Consider the following 20,030-nt stretch of genomic DNA (forward strand, 5'->3'; position numbering starts at 1 on the left):
ATTACCACAGAACACTCCTCACCTCCTCACCCTCTTTCTGTTCTCACCCTCCTGCCAGGTGTTCATGTGGAGACCAACTGCTCTGGAAAAACTTAATTAGGGAAAAAAAACTGTGGAAATGTGGCGGAACAGGGAACAAAAATAAAATAAGTAAAAGGTGAAATGTTGGATTACTGCAATGTTCAAGAACTGGAACAAACCAAACACTAGAAAAGACCTGAGAGCTCAGTCCTCCTCCCAGGCCGCTCAGTCCTCCTCCCAGGCCGCTCAGTCCTCCTCCCAGGCCGCTCAGTCCTCCTCCAAGGCCGCTCAGTCCTCCTCCCAGGCCGCTCAGTCCTCCTCCCAGGCCGCTCAGTCCTCCTCCCAGGCCGCTCAGTCCTCCTCCAAGGCCGCTCAGTCCTCCTCCATGGCCGCTCAGTCCTCCTCTAAAGCCGCTCAGTCCTCCTCCAAGGCCGCTCAGTCCTCCTCCAAGGCCGCTCAGTCCTCCTCCATGGCCGCTCAGTCCTCCTCCAAGGCCGCTCAGTCCTCCTCTAAAGCTGCTCAGTCCTCCTCCAAAGCTGCTCAGTCCTTGGATCATTTCTGATGGATAAGTCCTGATAAGTCCTCAGAGGTGGATTTGTAGTAGGATCACAATCAGCTGATGGAGTGTTTACCTGTTGTCATGGTTACAGTGACGCCGTGCTGCTATCTGGCAATGATACAGAATTTTTCAAATGTTTGCATTATTTACATTTCTGTCTTTTTTACAGTAAAAATATAAATTAATGTTTTTTCTATGATTTTATTTAATAATTTCTGTAATTTAGCACTACAGAGAAACTTAGTAAAATAATTTAAATGTGACTCACTGGCAGATATTTATGTTAAATTAAATATTCTATATATATGTAATCATGTCATTTTTTAGTTGTGTGTAAAATGCTAATAAAATGTTGATAAAATGATAATGAAATGCTATTAAAATGCTAATAAAATGATAATAAAATATTAAAATGTTAATGAAATGCTAATAAAATGATAAAATGTTAAAATGTTAATGAAATGCTAATAAAATGTTGATAAAATGATGAAATGCTATTAAAATGTTAATGAAATAATGAAATGCTATTAAAATGTTAATGAAATGTTAAAATATTAATAAAATGTTAATAAAATGATAATAAAATGCTATTAAAATGCTAATAAAATAATGAAATGTTATTAAAATGTTAATAAAATGCTAATAAAATTCAAAAAAATGTTAATGAAATGCTAAGAAAATGTTCATAAAATGATAATGAAATGTTAATTAAATTCTATTAAAATGTTAATAAAATGATAAAATTCTATTAAAATGTTAATAAAATGCTAATAAAATTCTGATAAAATTCTAATAAAATGCTAATAAAATGCTAAACTGTGTGTTTGTGTCTCAGGTGTCGGCTCGGAGGTCCCGCCAGGCGTTGGAGGCGGAGCCAGCAGAGGGGGTGTGGTCAATCTGGGGGGAGTGGTCAGAATGCTCTCAGACCTGCGGTGTGGGCGTGTCTCAGAGGAGCCGCAGGTGTTTACCTCCCCCCCAGACTCTGCCCCTCTCCCCTCACACCTGGACGGGCTACCTGCCAGGGAGCGTCAGACCTGCCGTTGTCAACCCCTACCACCCCCACCGTTACCCGGGGCAACACCGGCCCTACGCCCCGCCCCTCCCCTCCAACCGGAGCCCGGGACTGCCTCTGTACCGGAACACACCTGCCTCAGAGGCGGGGCTTCCCATTTCAGGGCAGACCAATCGGTCGCCTCCTTTTTACCAGCCGGAGTTCTCTCCAGCCAATCAGGATGCAGTTCCTGTTTACCAGCCGCCCTATCGCATGCCTTCGCTGGGCTACAACCAACCGGGTCGCATCATCAGGAGGCCGACCAACCCGGGAGCAGCTAGAGCTGGAGGGGGCGGTGCCAGACGCTCAGTCTCAGCCAATCGGGAGGCTTTGACTTCCAGGAGGTGGTTTTAAACCTGGTTTTAAAAGCAGCAAACGTAGACACATTTCTCCTCACATCATACATTTATAATGATATAAATAATCATATTGTAAATGTATAAAATATTACATTTATAATATTATAAATGTGTAATATTGTAAATTTATTATTTAAAAAAATCACTTTGGCTCGTTTTCACCCCAATATTAACAGAAATAAGAAGAAAAATGTTTAGAAAACTCCATCACTACAGAATACAGTTGTGTGAAGTTTTAGAATAAATTCACACATTTATTCACATTCATTCTTGTTTTTAGTAAAAAAAAAGCTTAAAATTTTACAGAATTTTACAAATTTTAATATTCACAAAAAATCCCCCTGGATTTTGGTGGATTTTTATCTGAATGTTCTTCAGAAACGTTCCTTAAAATGATGACCAAATTGTTCTGTTTTCTCATGCTGTTGGAAAGCACTTTGGTCTTCTTTTATGTTGTTGTAAGGTGCTCTAGAAATACATTTGATTGATTGATTGAGTGACTGATTCTTTTCTTTTTTTTATGATATTTGCTGTTTTTATTGAGCTCTTTTCTGTGTGAATGTTTCTGATGGTTTAAAGTTTTATTGTGAAGCTCCGTGGCTTTTCCTGCTGGATGAAATGAGTTTTACAGATAAAGCTGCTTCTCCTCTCCTTCGTCTGACTTTAATCCGGTTTCAGGTCCTCCTCCATTCGTCCGGGTCAGTTCGGTTACGGCAGAGTTCCCTTCTCGCTGCCGCTGCACCGACCCAACCGCCAGGCCCGGCACACCGCCAACGGAACCGCCAGCGGAACCGGACTGGAGGAGGAGGAGGAGGAGGGGAGGGGAGCTGATGAAGAGGAGGACCAGGAGGAGGTGGAGGCTGCTACTAACCCCCATCCTCCAACACCGACATCCAGCCCTGGTGGTCCTGGTGGTCCTGGTGGTCCTGGTGGTTCTGGTGGTCCCTCCAGTGGTGGTCCTGGTGGTTCTGGTGGTTCTGGTGGTCCTGGCAGTTCTGGTGGTCCGTCCAGTGGTGGTCCTGGTGGTTCTGGTGGTCCTGGTGGTTCCTCTGGCCCCCAGCGGCCCCTCCTGCCGGCTCCTCCCCCGTTCTCCCGCTCCTCCTCCCCGCTGGTCTCCGGCCGTCACCGGTTGGTGTGGAGCTCTGTCACGGCTCCTCCTCCCCCTCCCCTGCCCCGTCCAGCCTCACCCTTCTCCTCCCCCCTCCACCGACCCGGACCGGCCGGCGGCGTGTTCCCTCTGCAGCGTCCTCACCTGGGGGCGGAGCCTGGGAGGGAGGGGGGCGGAGCCTCACAGGCGTTCAGGTGTTCAGGACCAGAGAAGGAGCATCGCAGGTGTTTCTCTCAGGTAAGAAATGTTCTTCTGAAGTCCTGATCACCGACATCTGACCAGAAGAAAAGTTCTGTTGGACTTCCTGTGAAGGTATTTGCTCACCTGCAGCTCTGAAAGGAGAGCCAATCAGAAAGGTTTTAGTAGAAGGACACCTGATCAGAAAGATGTTTGTCACACTGAGAATGTCAGAAATCAAAAAAAAAAAAAACTCAATGAAAGTTGGAGATCCATCCAGCATGGTGGAACATCTCTCTACTGACTGACTGGTGACTGGAGAAGCTGGAAACATGAAAGCTTCCAAAATTACACAAATTTGTCCTAAATGTCTATCTATCTATCGAGACATACATACAATAAAGCTGCAGGACTTTAGAATGAAGCTACAGTGAGTTCAAATGAACAGGAACAGACAGAAGCTGTAGTTCAGGAGGTCATCAGGAACCTTCAGCTGGCTTCTGCATGAAAACTAAAGTGAAGAATTGAATCTCGTGAACTGAAATATCTCAAAGCAACATGTGACCAGGTAACTAGCCCTGTTTATTCCTGCAGTGGAGATGATCAGATTAACAAACAGCCACACTTCCACTGCTGTTTTCTGTGTTGTTTTCTCCCACTTTCCTGCCTCTTTTCATGACTTGGTTTCTGCCATTTTTCTGCTTTTTTTACTACTACTTTTCTATTATTTTTTTCTGCCCTTTTTCTGCAATTTTCTGCATTTTTCAAGAACTTTTCAGGCTTTTTTCAGACTTTTTTTTATTTGCTTTTAGCCATTTTTCTACCATTTCCTGCCATTTTTCTATAATTTTTTTCTTCTATTTTCTACCATTTTACAGACTTGCTGTTTCATTTGTGTAGTATTTTTTGTTTTTAACTGTGTTTCATGAATAACTTTGACTTTGGGTCTCAGCTGGTCGAACCGTTTTCCTCTTCTCAGACCTTTACTGTTTTTCTTTGGAGACTCGGTGGATGTCTCTCTGGGCTCTTGGTCGTGTTCCTCGAGTCTTTCCTGAGCAGTTTGTTCCTGTGATGGAATCAGAGCAGCTGTTTTTTGTGGTGGTCGTGTTAGAACAGATCCAGCAGCTAATAGCAGCTCTGTGAGGATGACTCATTCTGGGTGGAGGTTTATCTTCTGACACCAAACTGTTGCTGCTGAAGGCTTTCTGTTCTTCTAGAGGAGGAGGAGGAGGAGGATTTGTCCACCAGAGGTTTAGAGGAGGCAGGTCTTCTCCACCAGAGTTTGTTCTTCTGGAGACGGCAGGCTTCGTCTGGACTTGCTGCGACTCAAACATGTGTGTTTGTGATTTAGTCCCATTATGTGTCAGCGTGTTTGGAGGCGTGTCTTCTGAAGGAGTGTGTGCTAAAGGAAGTGACATCATTAAGCAGCAGTGAAAGAGAGCAGTGTTTGTGGAGGAAGGAGTGAAACCGGAGTTTCTGTCTGAGTAAATATTTATGGGAGTCTCTAACAGTGAAGCAGCATGAGGGTCTGGATGACCTAAAAAGATCCGACTCCAGGAAGCCTCGCTCCAGATGACGGCGTGAAACCAAACGCTTTCATTGTCCTCTCTGCTTTACAATTGCTACAGCTTTTCTGACTTTTTCTGCTTTTTACTGGCTTCTTTTTTCTGCCATTTTCTGGCTTTTTTTCTGCCTTTTTCTGACACTTTTTTGTGCAGTTTTTTGGGGCATTTTTCTGGTTATTTTCTGTTGTTTTTCTGCCACTTATCTGCCGTTTTCTTGCACATTTTCTGCTATTTTTATTGCTATTTTTTCTATTTTTTGCATTTTTTTCTGGCTACTTTCTGCTATATTTCTGACTTTTTGTCTCTATTTTTTATTTAACCTTTATGTTACCTGGTGAGTCAGTTGAGAACAAGTTCTCACTTTTGATAATGACCGGGTCGGTCTGTTTATTGTTTATAAAATGCCAAAAAATGGAAGAAAAATAGCCCCCCAAAAAAGTCTGAGTAGGCCAGAAAAAAAGGCAGATAAGTGGCCAAAAAGTCATAAAAAGCCAGAAAAATAGCAGACAAGTCAGAAAAAATGTGAGAAAATGTCAGAGGTTGGTGGTTTAATTCTGGGCTCGTCCTTCCAGTGTGAAGAAAAAGTTGTTTGTAGAACCCAGCCCAGGTTTAAAAAAAAGCTTGTTTCTTTATTAATTACAGATTAGTGAGAATGAAGGCTGCAGTGTTTTTCACAATAAGAGTCTAAATTTCTCCTTGATTACCACTTCTGAAGACGAAACCAAAAAAACACCTCAGACCCAGAAAGGAAACTCCTGCAGCCCAGCAGAGGCGCTAACAAAGCTAGTAGACGTGCAGAGGTAACCGAGCTAGCAGAGCTAGCAGAGGTAACAGAGCTAGCAGAGGTAACAGCTAACAGAGCTAGCAGAGCTAACAAAGCTAGCAGAGGTAACAGAGGTAACAGAGCTAGCAGAGCTAACAAAGCTAGCAGAGGTAACAAAGCTAGCAGAGGTAACAGAGCTAACAAAGCTAGCAGAGGTAACAGAGCTAGCAGAGGTAACAGAGCTAACAAAGCTAGCAGAGCTAACAAAGCTAGCAGAGGTAACAAAGCTAGCAGAGGTAACAGAGCTAACAGAGCTAGCAGAGCTAACAGAGCTAGCAGAGGTAACAAAGCTAGCAGAGCTAACACAGCCAGTAGAGCTAACAGAGCTAGCAGAGCTAACACAGCTAGTAGAGCTAACAGAGCTAGCAGAGGTAACAGAGCTAGCAGAGCTAACAGAGCTAGCAGAGGTAACAGAGCTAGCAGAGCTAGCAAAGCTAGCAGAGGTAACAGAGCTAGTAGAGCTAACAGAGCTAACAGAGCTAACAGAGCTAGCAGAGGTAACAGAGCTAATAGAGCTAGCAGAGCTAGTAGAGCTAACGGAGCTAGCAGAGCTAGCAGAGCTAATGGAGCTAACAGAGCTAGCAGAGCTAACAGAGCTAGTAGATATAACAGAGCTAATCGAGCTAGTAGAGCTAACGGAGTTAGCCGAGGTAATGGAGCTAACAGAGCTAATAGAGCTAGCAGAGCTAGTAGAATTAACAAAGCTAACAGAGTCTACCAGAGTCTAACAGACCTAGCAGAGGTAACAGAGCTAGCAAAGCTAATGGAGCTAACAGAGCTAACAGAGCTAGCAGAGCAAAAAAAGCTGGTAGAGTTACCAGCTGATCTCTCCCCACGGTCTGTTGGCTGTTATTCTGACTCCACCAGCTCCAGATGTTTCCAGATGTTTTTCTCTGGGTTTATTTGCTCTTAACCAGGAGTTGCTGCTTTTCCGTCTCTTTAAACCGACTCCTGTTTGCTTTGATTCTCTTCACGTCTTTATTCTGAATTTATAGAAACCAGGCAGCAAAATAAAAGCAGAAGCTCATAAAATGATCAGAATTTAAAGAAACCAAGTGCTAAAGAGGAGGAAGAAGAATCCTTAAAATAATTAAAATAAAATAAACACTTTCATAAAATCAGGACATTTTCTGCTGATTCCACCGTTTGGCTCATTTCTGACCTGATTTAAGTCAAAAAACGTCGGGTTTGACTCTGTGAGCTTAGCTTAGCTTAGCTTAGCATGAAGGAGAGTAATTTCTGAGCCTCCCATCCAGGAATTAGACTCCTCCAGAGCTTCACATGCAGGTCCTGAAACCTTCATTTATTTTAATGTATTTATCAGCAGAAAGAACTTTTTTATTCAAATTTATGGCGTTTTGATCAAGTTTATTGAACTTCAATCTCCATTAAACTTATTATTAAATTTCAAACTTCATTAAGTTTCTGTGTTTCCTGCTTCTAAAGGCTCAGATATTCACATCTTTCCTCGTCCTTCCTGGTGGTTTGATGGATGAGCAGCGTTTCCTGGAGGTCGAGGCTAAAAGCTAAAAGCTTAAAGCGTCGCTAAACGGCGACACTCGATCATGAGATAATCTGGAGAATGTTGATCACATGAGCTGGACGTGTGGACATGAACATGTAGTGGAGGAGGTGGTGGACTGCTGGAGGAACGACGTGGACAGAAGAAGACCAGATAAAAACCCTCCTGGTGGCTTTTCTTCACACGGCGGCGTCGTGTGATCAGGAGCTCTGAACAAGCTTCTCTCTGCTCCGCCTGTTAGGAAATAAAAGCAGAACTTTAACAGCTTCTGCTCTGAACTCCGTCTTTCCTCCGAAAGCTGCTTTTCTTCGTCTGAATCAGCAGCAGTTTTCCATCTTCCACGTCTTATTTCTGGTTTTATCTGAACTCTGAGCTGCTCCACCAGCAGATTATTATCAGAAGGTCTGAGTTTTCTTTCAAAAACTGTAAAATGAGTTAAAAACAGCAGATATGTGTAATATAAAGATTCTTTATCTGGTCTGAATCGAGTAAAGCTGCATTTTAGAAGAACTAATGCAGTCAGATTATTCTGCAGAGTTCTACCAGACTGAGGAGAACTTTGTTTTTAGACTTTTCCATCAGCCTTACCTTTCTCTTTGCTGCTGTTTTACTGGTTTTTAAATCAGCTCAAAATGTCTTTATTTTACTGGTAGTTATTGTTATTTGAAGAAAAACTTATTTTTTATATTATGGATTGGAAAGAACTCTATATTTTTTAAATATTGATTTGTTTTGTTCCACATAAAATCTATTAATATTCATCTCCACACACAGAGACACGCTGGGTTTGGATTTAATCTGGTTTCTGTTCAGCAGAAACATCTCCAACCATCTCTGACCAACCGTTACTGTTCCACAAACGTGAAAACATTCAGAGCTCCTAAAAGAGAACCGAGATGAGGACAGACATCAGAAACAGCTCCTGATCCTTCAGAGACGCCTTTTGGTTCCACTTTGGTTCTCGTGGGAGCCTTGGGTCTGACATGGAGGAGTGTTCCAGCTGTTTGGTGACATCTGGAACGTTCCAGCTGTTTGGTGACATCTGGGCCGACAGAGACCAAAACAAAAAGGAGAGCAGGAACCAATCAGAGCAGCGAAAGACAAGAAGATTGCAGAGCTGGCAGGGATTAGAGCGGCTCAGAAGAGCACAGCGACAATCCGGAGAAGGCTGGGAAAAACTGTGAACCCTCTGGAAAAGGGAATAAAATACGGAATGTTTGAGGAACTTCTGAAGAGCTGAGGAGGCTGGAAGGGTTCATGTTAAGGGAGTAAAATCCAGACTTCAGGGAAAATGTTTGAAGAACTTTAGAAGCTGGAGACGTCCTAAAGTTCTAAAGAACAAAGACGAACTCTGACGTCAGTTTGATGAAAGTTCTCCAGCTCCAGACCAACAGAAAGACGAATGCAGCCTCCAGTTCTGAACTAAATCTGCTGCGGAACTTCCTTAATCCTGCATTCTTTCTGCCGGCCAGAAAAACGACGTCTGAGCTCAACTCTCATACGTTCAGCTGTAGAAACGAGGCCACGTTCCTCCGTTTTTAGCTTTTAAAACTGTCAAATCTGAAGCTTTCTGGAGCCAAAAATAAGAAATAGTGTAAAACAGCAAGTTAGTGTAAGAAGTGATGCCATGAAATGAACAAAATATTCAGTTAAAATGAAACCAAATGATGCAAACCAGATGCAGAATTACACAAGAGATACACAGAAGCTGTAAAAATGAGACTAAACCCCAGAAATAGACACAAAACGACCAAAAAATAGAGAGAAAGACAAAAATGTGACACAAAAAAGGTGCAAATAGATAGAAAAGGGAAGAAAATGAAACACAAAATGACAGAAAATAAACAAAGATTGTCTCAAAGAGACAAATAAAAATATAAAATGGTACAAAATCAGAAAAAACACACATGATGACTGATAATGATGGAAATATGACACAAAAGGCCAAGAAATGTGCTTTTTGGTCACAAACTCAGTTGAAATCTGTGATGTTCCATAAAACCGGCATTTAAACATGTACCAGAAATAAACAAACTGCATGAACTATGCGCTGCAAAAACCAAAATATTCTGATCTGCTTTCAGCAAACATGAAACTCTGAGTGACTCAGCTGCAACGTACGGTCATTTCACTAAAAATCTGAGACTTTTCCGGGATAATTGGTGTCGTTTGGGCCTTTTTTTTCATTATGTGTTCTAAGCCCAGGAGGAATCTGAGGCTGTGAGATGATAGAACGGGTAGAAATAATAAAAAAACATTCAGATGGACACATTTCTCCTTATTTTTCATATTTCTTGCAGTTTTATTCCTGTTTTTCCTCTGCCTGATCAAAAACATTAAAACGACTCCGTACGGACTCATGAGCACAACACACACACACACTCGTACACGTGCACACACTCTCGTAAACGTGCACACACAGTCGTTCTGTGGTCGTGCACTGAATGCCACGGTGGATTTATGTCAGCTGCTGCTTCCAGAGAATCTATTATTTCCATGTGTTGCTGTTGCTGCCCAGAGCTGTTAGCCTGGACCAGTGTGTGTTTGTGTTACTGTAGAAGTGTGAGTGTAGAAGTGTGTGTTAGTGTTAGTGTAGAAGTGTGTTTGTGTAGAAGTGTGTTTTTGTGTTAGTGTAGAAGTGTGTGTTTGTGTAGAAGTGTGTGTTAGTGTTAGTGTAGAAGTGTGTGTTTGTGTAGAAGTGTGTGTTAGTGTTAGTGTAGAAGTGTGTGTTTGTGTAGAAGTGTGTTTTTGTGTTAGTGTAGAAGTGTGTTTGTGTAGAAGTGTGTTTTTTTGTTCGTGTAGAAGTGTGTGTTTGTGTAGAAGTGTGTTTTTGTGTTAGTGTAGAAGTGTGTGTTTGTGTAGAAGTGTGTTTTTGTGTTAGTGTAGAAGTGTGTTTGTGTAGAAGTGTGTTTTTGTGTTAGTGTAGAAGTGTGTGTTTGTGTAGAAGTGTGTGTTAGTGTTAGTGTAGAAGTGTGTTTGTGTAGAAGTGTGTTTTTTTGTTCCTGTAGAAGTGTGTGTTTGTGTAGAAGTGTGTTTTTGTGTTAGTGTAGAAGTGTGTGTTTGTGCCTCATGTTATCCTTTATTATATATTTCTCGTCCACCTGTAAGGGGCAGCAGAGAGCCTTTCTAACTTCCTGTTTGTGTGTCCAGGTGTGTTCAGGATCCCCTCTGGACTCCAGAGCTGAGCAGTGTGCAGCTTTCAACACCCAGGAGTTCATGGGTCGCCTCTACAACTGGGAGCCTTTCACTGAGGGTGAGGACTGAGTCAACACGCTAGAGTTAACACGCTAGAACTAACACACTACACACTAGAGTTGAAGTGAGTTAAAATGAACGTTCGTGAATTAAAATGAACTACAGTAAGTCAAAATGAACCTAAAGTGAGCTAAAATTATCCTACAGTGAGTTAAAATGAACGTCCGTGAATTAAAATGAACTACAGTGAGTTAAAATGATCCTACAGTGAATTAAAATGAACTACAGTGAATTAAAATGATCCTACAGTGAGTTAAAATGAACTACAGTGAATTAAAATGATCCTACAGTGAGTTAAAATGAACTACAGTGAGTTAAAATGAAGTACAGTGAGTTAAAATGAACTACAGTGAATTAAAATGAACTACAGTGAGTTAAAATGATCCTACAGTGAGTTAAAATGAACTACAGTGAGTTAAAATGAACTACAGTGAATTAAAATGAAGTACAGTGAGTTAAAATGATCCTACCATGAGTTAAAATGAACTACAGTGAGTTAAAATGAACTACAGTGAATTAAAATGAACTACAGTGAGTTAAAATGATCCTACAGTGAGTTAAAATGAACTACAGTGAGCTAAAATGAAATACAGTGAGTTAAAATGATCCTACAGTGAGTTAAAATGAACTACAGTGAATTAAAATGATCCTACAGTGAATTAAAATGAACTACAGTGAGTTAAAATGGTCCTACAGTGAGTTAAAATGAACTACAGTGAGTTAAAATGAACTACAGTGAGTTAAAATGATACTACAGTGAATTAAAATGAACTACAGTGAGTTAAAATGAACTACAGTGAGTTAAAATGAACTACAGTGAGTTAAAATGATCCTACAGTGAGTTAAAATGAACTACAGTGAGTTAAAATGATCCTACAGTGAGTTAAAATGAACTACAGTGAGTTAAAATGAACTACAGTGAGTTAAAATGATACTACAGTGAGTTAAAATGATCCTACAGTGAGTTAAAATGAACTACAGTGAGTTAAAATGAACTACAGTGAGTTAAAATGATACTACAGTGAATTAAAATGAACTACAGTGAGTTAAAATGAACTACAGTGAGTTAAAATGAACTACAGTGAGTTAAAATGATCCTACAGTGAGTTAAAATGAACTACAGTGAGTTAAAATGATCCTACAGTGAGTTAAAATGAACTACAGTGAGTTAAAATGAACTACAGTGAGTTAAAATGATACTACAGTGAATTAAAATGAACTACGGTGAATTAAAATGAACTACAGTGAATTAAAATGAACTACAGTGAGTTAAAATGAACTACAGTGAGTTAAACGTCTCCTCTGGCTGTTAAACGGTGAATCATTAAACTGACTCTGGGTGTTTCTGGTCGGAGCGTCTTCAGGAATCCTCGGATCGCTGCAGTATCCAGGGAGGTGCTGAGAGGAAAAGCCTTTTATTCTCCCTCCTTCTTTTCCTTCTTTTTCTTCTTTTTCCGTTGCTTCGTCCAAACATCTCCTCCCTGCTGCAGCAGATTCCTGGTGGCTGAGATAGATTCAGGATGGAGGTGAAGCCGTTCTGTCACCATGACGATCATTCCTCTTTGTTCCTCAGCAGGGACAGAATATTCCAGACTGGGAGGGAAAGCAGCTGTTCTACTACAGAAACACCACAGTACTGCAGTACCAGTACACACAGTACACTCAGTACACCAAGCGTCCAGCACAAACCACATTTTACACACTGAAGCTCATTTTACCCCTTTAAATTCCTTTAACCTCCAGCTGTTCAACATAAAGTCCTGGAAACAAACTGAAGGAGAGAAAACTCAGAAATAAAAAAATATTATTTTATTTATCCAACAAAAATTACTGAAACCTGGAGTCAACGTGTTCAGTTATTTCTCCAAGAGTCCACAGATGTTTCCAGCTGGATCAGACAGGAGGCTCCTCATCCTGGAGATGTTTAACCCTTTAGAGTTTTATATTTCTACTAAAGGCTGAACTCCACTCTATCTTTGACAGGCCTGTTTACTTTAAAAAGTCTTCAGAATGACCAAAATTTATCAGCTTGAAACTGGAATAACAGAAAAAAATGATCTTATTTTCTATTTTCAGCTGGTCCTTGAATGCATCATGCATGACATTTGGTTCCGGTTCCTTCAGGAAAATGAACCAAATCTGAGCTTTAAATCAGAATAAGGGCTGGGCGATAAATCGATTTTATCGATTGATTCGGGTTTGTACTTAATGTCGATTCGTTTGAATGAAAATCGATTTTCTCATCAACATCTGCCACCAACGCCTTTCTGCTGGCCTCCCATAGTTCAGAGCGCCCCGCTCCCCAACAAGGCGGCGATAGGTGCAGATCTTACTCTGAAGAAAGAAAACGTATCTTCAGTCATTATTACTCCGCCAAGGAACGGCGGAGTTATGTGACGATCGGTGTACGTTTGTCTGTCAGTGTGAAACATTACTCAAAAACGGACTAACAGAGTTGGATGAAATTTCAGGGAAGGTCAGAAATGGCACAAGGACCAAGTGATTAGATGGTGGCAGTGATGCGGTTTATAATCTGGATCCACGGCTTTGTTCGTGATTTCCCATTGGGAGATAAAGCTGTAGACACGGCGTCGCTGTAACCATGAAGTGAACACTGTCAGTTACCTGCTGACGATCACATGACTGCGATCCTACTACAAAATGACCGTTATTTATCCTTACCATTATTTAAGGAGCAAATGATTAAACTGTGATCCAGAGATACTTGAACTCGTTCACTTGGGGAAACAACTCCCCACAACCCAGAGGGATCAATCCACCAGCTTCCATCAGAGAACTATGGCCTCAGACTTGGTGGTTCTGATCCACATTCCCATCGCTTCACACTCGGCTGCAAACCACTCCAGGGCTGCTGAAGGTCAATGGTAAATGGTCTGTATTTATATAGCGCTTTACTATATACCTGCAAGGTACCCAAAGCACTTTACAAGATACGTCACATTCACACACTGATGGTGGAAGCTGCCATGCAAGGCGCTAACCACGACCCACCAGGAGCAATTAGGGGTTAGGTGTCTTGCTTAGGGACACCTCGACATGAACACGATGGGCCGAGGATCGAACCGGCAACCCTCTGGTTGCAAGACGGCCACTCTACCTACTGAGCCATGCTGCCTCCAGGGCTGCTGAAGGTCTGAGGAACCAACAGAACTACATCATCTGCAACAAGCAGAGATGAGCTCCTGAGGTTCCCAAACCAGACACCCTCCTCACTCCGGCTGATCCTTGAGATCCGGTCCATGAACACACAGCTCTCACTTTGGTCGTACAGGGACCGGACGGCTAGTATCAGAGAGCCTGGCACCCCATACTCCATCAGTACCCCCACAGAGCCCCTCAGGGGACACGATCGTAGGCCTTCTCCAGATCCACAAAACACATGTAGACTGGCAGGTCCAACCCCAATCTCATCCACACCTGGCTCCACCGAGGAGTTTCTTACCTACCTCGGTGACCTATACCATGGATATGAATGAAGAGCCCCCAAGTCTTCAGGCTCTGCCTCCCCCATAGAGGACACATTTACTGGATTCATGAGTTCCTAAAAGTCCTCTTTCCTCCACCCAACAATGTCCCCAGTATGGGTCAGAAGTTCTCCACCCGACTGTACACAGCCTGAGCAAAGCCCTGCCTCTCCTTCCTGAGCCATCGGACGGTTTGTCAGAACTTCCTTGAGGCCAACCGAAAGTCCTTCTCCATAGCCTTTCTGAACTCCTCCCACACCCGAGTTTTAGCTTCTACAACTGCCGCAGCTGCAGCCCTTTTGGCCGACCAGTACCCATCAGCTGCTTCAGGAGACCCCCAAGCCAGCCAGGCCCTAAAGGCCTCCTTGTTCAGCCTGCTGATTTCCCTCGCCGCTGGTATCCACAAGCAGGTTTTTGGGTTGTTGACAGGCGCCAGTGACCTTCAGGCCACAGCTCCTAACAACTGCTTTTATAATGGAGGCTTTGAACATCTACCACTCAGACTCCATGTCTCCAACCTCCTCCGGGATGCAGGGTCTTCTGCCAGATGTTCCCAGGTCACCCTCACTACAGGTTTGGGTTTACCAGGTCTGTCCAGCAGCCTTCCATCAGATCCAACTCACCACCAAGTGGAGATCAGTTGACAGCTCTGCTCCTTTCTTCACCTAAGTGTCCAAAACATATGACCACAGGTCTGATGATATGACTATCAAGTCAACGATGGACCTTTGGCCTAAGGTGCTCTGGTACCAGGTACACTTTTGAGAACCTTCTGCTCCATCATGGTGTTTGTTATGTCCAATCTATGACTGGCACAGAAGTCCAATAACTAAACACCACTCAGGTTCAGATCAGGCCGTTCCTCCCAATCACCTCCACCAAGTTTCTCCATCGTTGTCCACGTGAGCATTGAAGTCCTCCAGGAGAACTATGGAGTCACCAGGTGGTCCCACTTCCAGCAACCACCAAGAGACTCCAAGATGGCCAAATACTCTGTTTATCCTCAGAGAGATGACCCTCTGGTTCTCCAGGAGAACTCCAACAAAGCAGCGCTCAGCCGGGGGTTAATGAGTATCTCCACACCCACCCAGAGCCTCTCACCCTGGGCAACTTCAGAAAAGGAGAGAGTCCAACCCCTCTCCAGGATTCTGGTTCCAGAACCCTTGCTGTGCATGGAGGTGAGCCCAAATATATCTAGCCGGTACCGCTCCACCTCTTCCAGCTCAGGTTTCTTCCCTGCCTTTGAGGTGATATTTCACATCCCCAGAGCTAGTCTATGCCACCAGGGGGTGGTGTGCCTAGATGCCCACTCCTGTCTACTATCTGGTGAAAATAGCACCCGACCCCGACTTCCTGCCCTACAGGTGGTGAGCCTATTAGGTGGTGGCCCCATGTTTCTTCATCTGGCTGTACCTGACCAAGCCCCACAGGACCCCAAGGCTCGGCCACCAGACGGGCTCTGATGAGCTCCCATCCAACCCGCCTCCAGGGGAAGGACCCGGTAATCCTAACCCGAGCAAGATGGCGGTGTTCCATTTGTCTGCTGTCATCAGGGTTTTCTGAATCCCTCTTAGTCTGGTCCCTCCCCCAGGACCAGTTTGCTTTGGGAGACCCTACCAGGGGCTAAAACCCCGGACAACACCAGGATCACAGACACTCAAAGCCCTCCACCGCGATAAGGTGGTGATTCATCGGGGGGGCGTTTGCGTCATTTTTTTTGTAATTTTGTCACAAGTTTGTGTCATGTAGTTAGCTTTGTGTCTTATCTGTGTCACTTTGTGTCTCATTTGTGTTTTTTTGTTTCCTTATGAATGCTGTTTGCATGATGTTGTCTCTTTTCTGTTGTTTTTGTCTATTTTTGTCATGTTGGTATCTCATTTGTGTTGAATTTTTGTCGTTTACTGCCTTATCTGGGGCACTTTGGTCTCACATGCATCATTTTGTGTCTTGTTTGTGTTTTCTGTGGTTTTGTGTCTTACTTGTTCCCTTGTGAGTCTCACTTGGATGATTTTGTGTCTCTTTTCTGTTGTTTTTGTCATGTGGGTGTCGTATTTGTGTTGAATTTTTGGCCTCCTTCTTGTTTTTGGCTGCTAAGACCCTCAGATTTTGTTCATATTTCCTCCAACCTCTTGTGTTCTGCAGCAGGAGTTTAGGCGTGAAACGCTGCACGTGCAGGTGTTGTTTTACTTGAATATTTGCTTCCCCCGTCCTCCCCCATCCTCCCTGTCCTCCCCTCTCCCTTCCTGTCGCTGCTGCAGTTTGTTTAGATGGAGAGATAGGGGGGAAGTATATTTAGACGACATATGTTCCACTGTCTGAACACTGAGCTCAGAGATGCTGCAGCCTGAAGCAGATTCACCAAAAAACAGCCGAGAAGCCGGAAAGGACGAGGCTGAGAGAGCAGAAATTAAAGGAGGACGGGAGGAGAGATGAGGAGGACGAGGAGGACCAAGAATGGTGGACAAAAAGCTGCAGAGACGACAGCAGTCCTCCCACTTTCACTGTCTCCAGTCTAATCTCTCAAAGAAAACTATGACAGACGGATGGAGACAAGCAGGACGGAGGGAGGGAGGGAGGGACAAGAGGAGGGATGGATGGATGGAGGGATGGATGGAGGGATGGATGGATGAAGGGATGATGGAGGGATGGATGAATGGAAGGATGGATGGAGGGATGGATGGATGAAGGGAGGGAGGGATGGATGGATGGATGGATGGATGGATGGATGGATGAAGGGAGGGAGGGAGGGATGGATGGATGGATGGATGGATGGATGGATGGATGGATGGATGGATGGATGAAGGGAGGGAGGGAGGGATGGATGATGGATGGATGGATGAAGGGAGGGAGGGAGGGATGGATGGATGAAGGGAGGGAGGGAGGGAGGGATGGATGGAGGGAGGGAGGGATGGATGGATGGATGGATGAAGGGATGATGGAGGGATGGATGAATGGAGGGATGGATGGAGGGATGGATGGATGAAGGGAGGGAGGGATGGATGGATGGATGGATGAAGGGAGGGATGGATGGATGATGGATGGATGGATGGAGGGAGGAAGGTATCAATGGATGGATGGACAACTGTTGTCTTCCTCTCCTCCCTCCATTCCTCCTCTTCCTAAATATTCTCTCCATCTGTTTGTCAGATGCTGAGGCTGAGATATGCACACTGACATCATGATTTTTTTTACTTAAATTACTGTGAATTTATGCCAAAAAACAACATTCAGATTCATTCAAATCAATCCAACCAGTTAAACATAAAATTAATTTCCATTTAATTTTTATTGGACCAACAGGTTACTGTTGCCTGGAAACGACATAAACAGCCGTTAAAACCAAATATGTTAGAGATTTATACTAATTAATAAAGAAAAACACAGCAACATTATTCAGACTCATCAATTAAACCAATTAAAAATTAATTATCAATAATAAAATCAGAAAATCGATTAAACCGACTAAAATTAAACATTGAATTAAAATGATGGTTTCTGATGAATTGTTTATTTAACCGGTAGCTTTCTAAACGTGTTGTGTGTGTATATATATATATATATATATATATATATATATAGCTTACATATACAGCTTTATTTTGGTCCAGTATAAAACATGTTTTCACTATCTTTACTAAAAATATCAATAAATCATACAAATAATTTATGGAATGTGAATCAATCAAATTCTGACACTTCTATATATTTGGACATTTTGAACATATTTATTTTGACTGACTTTTAACAGATTTTTCTGCAAATAAATATCAACACTCAATCAATCTCATGTTTAGAAACATCTACAATATCTAATAACAGAAACCTGCAGTAATAAGAATAATAAAAATAATCATAAAATGCTTCTCTATGCTGATGACAGATTTCTATACATTGATGAAGGACTTTCAACATATTTAAGAAGCTTTCACAGAGTTTCTGGACTGAAGTCTCCGTTTCCTGCTAAACTCTGAATAAACAGTTGAACGTGTTGGAGCTGATGTTTAGATGATGTTTAGCTTCTCTGCTGCATCTTCAGACCAGATTTATAAGCAAACCGACGCTCCTCTTGAAGCATCGCTCTGTTTCCTGGTAAAAACATCCAGTTTAAAGAAGTTTCTTGGTGTGTGACGTCTTTCCAACTCCCACCCAGTCAGACCCTAAATACATGAAGTCTAAATATTTGTAGGTTGGACAGGATGTGGAGGAAGAAACCTGCAGGTGTCTCCGTTCAAACCTCAACTCTTTCATTGGGTTCACTGGTTTCCTGAACTTTATCTCACAGATTTACAGGTTTAGACTCAGATGTCTGGCTTCTAGATGGAGTCAACCAGACCAGGTTCTTAAAGGAACGAGACAACAGAATAAAATGGCTTTTACATAATTTTCATGCTTTAACCTCCGTAAAGGTGCAAATAGCCGTCAGTTAACAATAAAACCAGACGGAGGACATAGTTTTATGCTTCATGGTTTTTAATTTGTGGTGTTTTGTGTTTGTGTTGCAGTTGGTTTGGAGAAACAGTGTGAGTTGACCTGCAGACCAGCCGGCTACCGGTTCTACGTCCGCCAGGCGGAACGAGTCCAAGACGGAACGACTTGCTTCAACGTCAGCACCAACGATGTCTGCGTGGGCGGAAGATGTTTGGTGAGGTTCTAGATCTCCAGATGCCTGCCTGGTGAGGTTCTAGGTCCTCAGATGTGTGGTGAGGTTCTAGATCTCCAGATGCCTGGTGAGGTTCTAGGTCCTCAGATGTGTGGTGAGGTTCTAGATCTCCAGATGCCTGGTGAGGTTCTAGGTCCTCAGATGTGTGGTGAGGTTCTAGATCTCCAGATGCCTGGTGAGGTTCTAGATCTTCAGGTGAGGTTTACATCTTTAGATGTCTGGTGAGGTTGTAGGTTTTAGAACTTCAGGTGTCTGGTGAAGTTTAGATCTTCAGGTGTCTAGTGAGGTTTAGATCTTCAGGTAAAGTTTAGATCTTCGGATGTCTGGTGAGGTCTTAATAATATATAAGTTCTTCTCCTTCAGACCGAAGGCTGTGACGGCGTCTTGGGATCCGGCTCGGTGGTCGATCGGTGTGGAGTTTGTGGAGGACGTGAGACATCCTGCCGAAAGGTGACGGGAAGCTTTCAGAACGCGACGGTTCCTTTGGGCTACCACAAGATCCTGGACATCCCACCAGGGGCCACCTTCATCAACATTGTGGAGAGGAGAGCAAGCCCCAACTACCTTGGTAGGAAACACGACCAGATGAGTCAAAGAAAAGGGAAACGCTGGCCAGGAAAGTGCAGATCTGGAGCTGAGATTTGGCCTCTGTTCTCTGGCTTTACTGAGGCTCAGAAAGCTGCTTTTGTTGGAGGGAATCAGTGGAGTTTACTCAGAGTTTGTCTTCCTGCTGTTGGTCCATCACACCCCAAAGTCTCTGTTTGTCTGTCAGGAGGCTGTTTGAGCTACAGGAGCTTTTTCCTTAAGAACCCAGCAGACCTTTAGCTCCAGACGTTCAGTTCCAGACGTTCAGCTCCAGACGTTCAGCTCCAGATGTTCAGCTCCAAACGCTGAGCTTCTTTAGATGTTCACCGATTCTTTCAGAATGAGACGTAGAAATGATAGAATCGATAAAACATCTAGATTCTGAGCTTTTTTTGTTGCTGGACACTTAAAACACCACAGAGTGGCAGTTCAAAGACCAACAGTTGAAGATCGAAACGTTCTTTCTAGTTTTACAGAATTTATTTTCTGTGACTCCTGGTTGTAGCCGAGCCACAGAGGAGGACAACGGTTTAAGTTTTTTACAGAATCTGGTTTGTGCAAACGTCTTGTTTTTAGCAGAATGAAGTGATTCTGATCAAACATCTTGACTGGAAGCTCAGATTTTTAGTGGAACTCTGTGAGTAGTTCAAGGACCATCAGAAAGTTGAAAATCCGATGCTCTTTGCTTTTTGTTACAGTTTCTGGAGTTATGGAGCCATTTGTTTTTTTTTTTTGTGCCTTTCAAAGCCTCTGGTGACTTCTGCTTTTAAGATCGTTGAATATATTCTGATGATGATACTTTTGTACTTTTATTTTGAAGGCAGGTGTTTGTTATTTTTCAGATCTGAGACAGAAACTCT

General features: G+C 43.0%; 1 protein-coding gene across 29 annotated transcripts in view; it reads left to right on the forward strand.

The window, feature by feature from the left end:
• Positions 1 to 20,030, forward strand: part of adamtsl4 (ADAMTS-like 4) — a 56,477-nt gene that overhangs the window by 13,859 nt on the left and 22,588 nt on the right. For all 29 annotated transcript variants that reach the window (XR_007945504.1, XR_007945507.1, XR_007945495.1 and 26 more), the window contains exons 3-7: positions 1,416 to 1,975; positions 2,669 to 3,335; positions 10,336 to 10,438; positions 18,428 to 18,567; positions 18,949 to 19,153. Coding sequence is in view for 1 of the 29 variants with exons in the window: in XM_051957083.1 (XP_051813043.1) it covers positions 1,416 to 1,975; positions 2,669 to 3,335; positions 10,336 to 10,438; positions 18,428 to 18,567; positions 18,949 to 19,153 (1,675 nt within the window). In the remaining 28 variants the exon portion in view is untranslated. The remainder of the gene's footprint in view (positions 1 to 1,415; positions 1,976 to 2,668; positions 3,336 to 10,335; positions 10,439 to 18,427; positions 18,568 to 18,948; positions 19,154 to 20,030) is intronic.

Source organism: Acanthochromis polyacanthus, chromosome 12, assembly GCF_021347895.1.
Source record: "Acanthochromis polyacanthus isolate Apoly-LR-REF ecotype Palm Island chromosome 12, KAUST_Apoly_ChrSc, whole genome shotgun sequence".
Taxonomy (NCBI): Eukaryota; Metazoa; Chordata; class Actinopteri; family Pomacentridae; genus Acanthochromis; species Acanthochromis polyacanthus.